The sequence below is a fragment of the Nyctibius grandis genome, chromosome 1 (genome assembly GCF_013368605.1).
Source record: "Nyctibius grandis isolate bNycGra1 chromosome 1, bNycGra1.pri, whole genome shotgun sequence".
NCBI lineage: Eukaryota > Metazoa > Chordata > Aves > Nyctibiiformes > Nyctibiidae > Nyctibius > Nyctibius grandis.
In genome coordinates this window covers 94,052,107-94,059,447 of record NC_090658.1, presented here as the reverse complement: position 1 = coordinate 94,059,447, position 7,341 = coordinate 94,052,107, and the positions used below count along the sequence as shown (strand labels likewise).

The 7,341-nt window shown below is 44.8% G+C and overlaps 1 protein-coding gene across 1 annotated transcript; it reads left to right on the top strand.

Annotated features, from left to right (window-relative positions):
• Positions 1-234: 234 nt before the first annotated feature.
• LOC137677696 (nuclear receptor subfamily 0 group B member 2-like) lies at positions 235-6,873 on the top strand. Its single transcript, XM_068395153.1, has 2 exons — positions 235-808; positions 6,620-6,873. The coding sequence occupies exons 1-2, from the start codon at positions 235-237 to the stop codon at positions 6,871-6,873; spliced, it is 828 nt and encodes a 275-aa protein (XP_068251254.1).
• The last annotated feature ends 468 nt before the right edge of the window (positions 6,874-7,341 follow it).

The window sequence follows — 7,341 nt, the reverse complement described above, 5'->3', positions numbered from 1 at the left end:
CCTGTGCCATGCCGTCAGCCTGCAGCCCCACCTTGTTTGAAACAGACTGGTGCAAATAAAGTTCAAGGTAACTTTACAGATCACGGTCATATTACTTTTCAGCTGCCGGTGTGTATAAAAAGCACACGATGCCTCACTGCGTAGCAGAAATGCTCTCCCCTGCCACTGATGCACAGCTCCACGCGCGCTGTTGTCTGCCGCAGCAGGGGTGTCCCACAGGACGCATTCGGCTCTATGGAGAGCAAGATCCCAGCTGAGAAATCTGGGGAATGTCAGTGTGAGATACACCGTGGTAAGAGCATCCTGTACCAGATCCTTAACAAAGAGCATGCAAGTGAGACCAAGTGGCACCAGCAGTATCGCAGTCCCCACCACTCCACGGGAAGCCAAGGCTGCTCTTGTGTGGACAGGAGAAGAGTTGTCCTGAAAACACCAGAAGCCACGTGCAGAAGAGCTTCTGAAGTGCTCTTGAAGACTTTGACTTTTATTAGAAACTTGCCTTCTTTTTATCACATGCCTTGGGAGGATCAGGTTGTCCTCATACAGCAGAACTGGGCCCCTCTTTTTGTCCTGGGCTTGGCACAAGAAGGGGTGGATTTTGACCTGAGAGAGATTTCAGCCCCCAGCTTATTGAAAAAAGTCCTCCTCAATCAGTCTTTGGCAGCTAGCAATGAACTGGGCAACTCGTCACTGGGAGCATCTTTAGCAGAAGTTCAGAAGATGAAGAATTTATTGTGGAAATTCTGGGACCTGGACCTAAGTGCAAAAGAATATGCCTATCTTAAAGGAATTATCCTTTTTAATTCTGGTAAGTCCTCCTGGAAATTACATAGACAATTATGTGCTTAGAAGGACATTTAGCATTTTCATTTGCCGATAGACAAATGTTTAGTTTTACTTTTTTCTATGAATATAGCTAAATGTTCTCAAATATCTATATTCCACAATTTAACGATTTTCTGAAGTAGTTTATTTAGGTTCCTTGGATGTGTGCAGCAGGTCACCCACTGTAAGCCAAAACAGCTTTTATTAGAAGAATTTTAAGTCATAAAGAATTAACTGTGTTACTTTAAACTGATTTCCACTTCAAAGGTAACACAGCAGCCTCACTCGTAGTATAGCAAAGGAAAGATGGTACATGGGTACGTGATGTATTAGAAGTGCTTTAACAGAGACGTCCTCTGTAGCAAGAACACCGGAGAAGATAAAATAATCTGTATCATCTGATTTTCATCAACGAGGCAAAAGGATACTGTGTTGAGGTTACACGGCTTTTATTTATTTATTTATCCTTTAGTATCTCTACATTCAAAGCCTGGGACAGCAGTCACAGAGCAAACTCAGACTAGTGATTGATTGCATCCTCTCACTTCTGGTGCCCAGTTCAGCCTCTTTAGGAAGGACAGTTGCCTAGGTCAGCACCACAAAGCATGTGAGTCACTAAAAGCTGAGCTCTAAGTCCACTAAAGGAAATGGAAAGACTTATTGACTCCAGTCTGCTCTGGCTCAGATCCCCGACTCTTTCCTCAGTGATCACTGCTGTTGGCTGCACTGTCAGCAGTGTGCTATACTTGGGACGGCACCAAAAGGATACTTGACTGCTTCAATTATTCCATGATATTTCCTGTGGTGAATGGTTTATAGGCTGCTCAAAGGCTGTAGTGACTTTATATTTGTTTCCAATAGGATTCAAATTCTGATTCTTGAGATGTAATGTCATCCAGATGTTTGGTATTGTCTTGTGCGCCTATGCTGCAGCATCAAACCAGTGGAGTTCATTTCAGTGCAAGTTATTGTCTCAATTTTTCACAATAAAATCAGGCTGAAAGAAACCACCGGTTATATCCCCAGTGATGATAAGAGGAGAAATCCCTCATCTGCAGCAGCTTACACAGTTTAACTAGCAGGCATTTTTATTATCTCTGTGGATAAATGTGATTTTCATTTAATGAAGGAGAAAGCAGCAGCAGAAGCTGTGTTATGTCCTGGATTTATGCTTTCTAACTCCTGCTGCTTCCCCAGGGTGCTGTATGAGAGGCCCAGCAGCCCTTCACACTGCAGACACTGTCCGGAGTTTCAGGAAGACTCCCTAGTCCTTAGGTAGGATGACCCTACTCTCTGGAGGCAGCTGGGAGGACCTCAGTTAAGTCTGGATTGACTCCAGATGAAACAAAGAGTCACAGTCTAATTCCGGGCTGAAACAGGTACTCAGGGATTATACACAGCCCAAACTGCCCTTTCACTACCTGTTTTGCTGCAAACAAATCTGTACAGCTGTCATTTCACTATTATTATTTTTACAGTTTTTGAACACTTTTCACCAAACTCAGTAAACATTTTCACAGAATCACAGAATCATCTTGGTTGGAAAGGACCAATGGTTGGTCGAGTCCAACCATTAACCTAACACTACCAAGTCAACCACTAAACAATATCCCTAAACAATATGCCTAAGCACCACATCTACTCATCTTTTAAATACTTCCAGGGATGGTGACTCCACCACTTCCCTGGGCAGCCTGTTCCAATGCTTGATAACCCTTTTGGTGAAGAAATTTTTCCTAATATTCAATCTAAACCTCCCCTGGTGCAACTTGACGCCATTTCCTCTTGTTCTATCGCTTGTTTCTACATACATGTAGCACATTTTTGGCTGCCCTCTTAGTTTTGGCTTGATGTTTGGCCAAATCCTGATATTTTACAGACCTCAGTTCTAAGCAGATGTCAGGCAGCCATCAGCAGTGAGAATGCTAAACCCTGTCCTGGATCATGGAGTACCTCATGTGGGCTCCTACCCTGTATTTTTTATTCCTGTTAGGACCACCAAAACTGGCTGAGGGAAAGGGGAAAGACCAGGCATGGAGCAATCCAGAGCTGCATTATGAATTGCAGTTCAACAAGGTGCTCAGAAATGCAGCTGTGGCAGCACAGCTAGGCCAGTGCTTGGGCAAGAAGAATAACAAACAAGCACAGGAGAGCTTTGCTTTTGCCCTAAGCAAGGATACCAAGCTCAGTGGTACGGCTGGCACGTTTGAGGAATGGGATGCCATCCAGAGGGACCTGGACAAGCTCAAGAAGTGGACCCATGTGAACCTCATGAAGTTCAACAAGGCCAAGTGCAAGGTCCTGCCCCTGGGTCAAGGCAACACCTGGTATCAATACAGGTTGGGAGATGAGGAGATTGAGGGCAGCCCTGCAGAGAAGGACTTGGGGGTATGGGTGGGTGAAAAGATGGACATGACCTGACAATGTGTGCTCGCAGTGCAGAATCATAGAATCATAGAATCATTTTGATTGGAAAGGACCTTTAAGATCATCGAGTCCAACTGTTAACCTAGCACTGCCAAACAAAGCCAACCCTGCCCTGGGCTGCATCAGAAGCAGCGTGGCCAGCAGGTCAAGGGAGGTGATTCTGCCCCTCCACTCTGCTCTTGAGAGACCCCACCTGCAGTACTGCGTCCAGCTCTGGAGTCTTCAGCACAGGAAAGACATGGACCTGTTGGAGCGGGTCCAGAGGAGGGCCACAAAAATGGTCAGAGGGCTGGAGCACCTCTCCTGTGAAGAGAGGCTGAGAGAGTTGGGGCTCTTCAGCCTGGAGAAGAGAAGGCTCCAGGGAGACCTTCTAGCAGCCTTCCAGTATCTGAAGGGTGCCTACAAGAAAGTGGGAGAGTGACTTTTCTGGGCCCTTCAGTTCAAGAAGGACAGGGAACTGCTAGAGGGAGTCCAGCGCAGAGCCACGAAGATGATTAAGGGAGTGGAACATCTGCCTTATGAGGAGAGGCTGAGGGAGCTGGGTGTCTTTAGCTTGGAGAAGAGGAGACTGAGGGGTGACCTCATTAATGTTTATAAATACGTAAAGCGCAAGTGTCATGAGGATGAAGCCAGGCTCTTCTCAGTGACATCCATTGACAGGACAAGGGGCAATGGGTACAAGCTGGAACACAGGAGGTTCCACATAAATATGAGGAAAAACTTCTTTACGGTGAGGGTAACTGAACACTGGAACAGGCTGCCCAGAGAAGTTGTGGAGTCTTCTTCTCTGCAGACATTCAAAACCCGCCTGGACGCATTCCTGTGTGATATGATCTAGGTAATCCTGCTCCGGCAGGGGGATTGGACTAGATGATCTTTCGAGGTCCCTTCCAATCCCTAACATTCTGTGATTCTGTGATTTTTACAAGGGCATGTAGTGATAGGACAAGGGGTAATGGTTTTAAACTGAAAGAGGGTGGATTCAGACTAGATGTAAGGGAGACATTTTTTACAATGAGGGTGGTGAAACACTGGAACAGGTTGCCCAGAGAGGTGGTAGATGCCCCATCCCTGGAAACACTCAAGGTCAGGCTGGATGGGGCTCTGAGCAACCTGATCTAGTTGAAGATGTCCCTGCTCACTGCAGGGGGGTTGGACTAGATCACCTTTAAAGGTCTGTTCCAAGCCAAACCATTCTATGACTCTATGATCTCTTGTGGCACAGAGATTGTGCTTACTATCATTAAAAAATCCCTTTGGGGACAGGGTGGCAGGCAGCACAGGGTGTAGGTCCTCCCATTGAAGTGCAATTTGTGCAGTACTTCGGTGTGTGAGGCTCTGGCTGGGTTACTGATTGACCATATCTTGCCCAGCAAGAACCTGTGAAGGAGAAAGCGTGTGCCCAACCCCTGAGGGGAAATAGGCAGCCCTGCATCGACTGAGTCCAGACTCTCCAGAACATACTGCCGTCCCTGCTCTTCCCAGGGGTACTTTAGCCAGGTGGCTTCGGAGAGGTCAAAGTGTGCATGGGTGAAGGGCCCAGGTGCAAGGCCATCTTTAGGACCCAGGTGATAAGTCAAAGGAAGGAGCAGGTAGGACTGTCCCACCACACATGAACAGCACCGAGTGAGATGAAACTGCTCTTGCTGCTTTTGACAACTGTCTGAAAAGCAATGGGAACTGTGCAGGGAAGAGATAGGAATAGTAAAAAATAGTGCTGTTATTGTATCAGTGCCATACACATATATATTTATGCAGTTATAGATATATTAAACTCCATCAAGGCTGTGAAAGGACTTCTGTTAAAAAAGATGCTCTTAAGAGGTTTACAGTTCAGCTGGAAACATGTGTTTGACTGAATATTATTACAACAGATCTTAGAAGAAGAATTTTCTCATTATTTGTAAATTAAAACCAGTGTTTGATTACATAAAAAAGAAGACCCAATGGGAAATTAAGCAAACGTGAAGGGATATAAGCAATTGCAATTTCCTCCTGAATATACAAAATCCTGACAATTTCCTTTCCATGAAAAATCTAACACTTGGAACCATCCACACAGCTTGCAGCCGGCAGTAATCCTGGGAGAAGATGGCTTTTCCAAACCCTTCATTTCTGGCTGGCTTGGTTGCAGGCTTTGCTGAGGCTTCTTCTCCTCTGGCAGTGATGACTAGGGAGAAGAGAGCTGCTGAAGACTGACAAAGGGCAGCCAGCCACAGACTGCAAAAAAACCCAACCAGGCTGGTTTTGCCCTAATTCAGGGCACTAGGCAAGAAGGCAGAACCTTCCACACTTAAACAAATGATCCCGTGTGAAACACTCCCTGGTCTAAGCTATTCAGATCCCATCCCAGGGAGGTAGGGAATCAGTCACTGTAGAATATGCTAAACGGGCCTGGAGTGTGTGCTGGCAGACAGGTTAAAATAAGATGTGGGATGCAGGAGAAGAAGAAGTCAAAACTTGGGGATTCATGCTGCACTGTCCAGGCTGTAGCAATTCTGGGAAAGAAAAGATGGCGTTATCCTCAGGCAGTGAGGACAGGAGGCAACCGGTTGCTGAGAGCTACATGACAAAGCAATCCCGCCAGAGGTAAAGGATAAACACGGGGTGTCCTTTGGACTGAGCCCTGGCATCCATGAAGACCCTCAGTGAGCGAGCAGGTTTGAAGTCATGTGCTATGGGAGCTCAAGACCATGAATCCATAAGGCAGAGACTTCTCCCTCTTCAGAAATGACTGAGGAAAGGGAGTACAGAAAAGGAAATACAATTGTCTATCCTACTCCTGTGGGTCATGATAAAACTCACAAGGAACCTTTATGTTCTTTTTAGACTGTAAATGAATAGATCTAGATACCATGGTCTACCATAGTGCCCCAGCTTAGTCTAGCAAGCAGAGGCAACAATAGGAGAGAGATGGGGCTGGGTAGACTGGAATCCTATGTCTTCAGACTGCCAGCCTGCTCGCTGCTCCAAACCACACCTCCACCTTCCTGATGTTACCGACCCATTTTAGATTAGAGCTGGAAGGTTTCCACCTACTCAGACTACAGTCTCAGCATCATTGGTGGGCAGACAACACTATAAAGCTTCTCCATCTGTACCGAGTCGGTTACCTCCAGTTACCATTTCAAAGCGGGATTTAATGTAATGTGCTAGATTCTAATGTGCTCACAATGCTGCTCAATGTTCCTTCAGATTATTGAACTACACATCTCTTCTTTTTTTCAAAAAGTATGTTTACAAAGTTTTTACTGTTTTCTAGACAAAGTAGTACTATAAGCTAGAAAGCCAGACACCCATCATTATGAAGGGGACAGAAGAAAAGTGTTTACTCAAGATTTATTCTTTTACTTTTTTGTTTTGACAGGATGCCATGTCCTAAAATGCCTCCCCTATGTACAAACACTGCAGCAGGAAGCTCAGCAAGCCTTGATGGAATTTATCTCAATGATGTTCAATAGAAACCTAGGCAGATTTGCTTGGATTCTTCAGCTAATTGCCTCTCTTCAAGACATTGACGCAGATGCTATTGAAGAGCTCTTCTTCAGGCCCATCCTAGGAGAGGCCACCCTAAATGTATTACATCTAGAAACCCTATATATCAAGCCAGACTGGCTTTGAAAACCGATGACATCTGTGCTCTCAAATACCTTTTTTTTGAAGAGAAGAGAGGATTTTATGAACTAACCACATTTCAAACAAATCATTGATGCATCTTTGTATGCCAATTTTTCTATGATGAAGTAATTTTATAACACTTTAGAATTAAAACCAGAGAAATCTAAGCATTTAATGATTCTGTGTGCTTTCAAAAACCTTTAGACTAACATATTCAAAGACTGTCTAAGAGCACCAGCATACTTTCCAGTTTTGCTAGGTTCAACTGTATTATTTCTAGTGAGCATTTTAATAGCTGTGTAAAACTATATGATATGCTTTTGGCTTTCCAGAAGTTTTTGCTTTCAGAAAAAGGTGCAGTGGTAAATTTTATTCAGTGCATCACCAATTGAAGATGAATAGATACATAAAAGGCTGATCAAAGGTAAAATCAGTATAAATCCTTCCTTTTCCTGGGATGTCTTTCCCTGA

Coding starts and splice junctions, on each gene's coding strand:
- LOC137677696 (XM_068395153.1), top strand. CDS start 235: ATGGAGAGCAAGATCCCAGCTGAGAAATCTGGGGAATGTCAGTGTGAG. Junction 809..6,619: donor AATTATCCTTTTTAATTCTG/GTAAGTCCTCCT, acceptor TTGTTTTGACAG/GATGCCATGTCCTAAAATGC.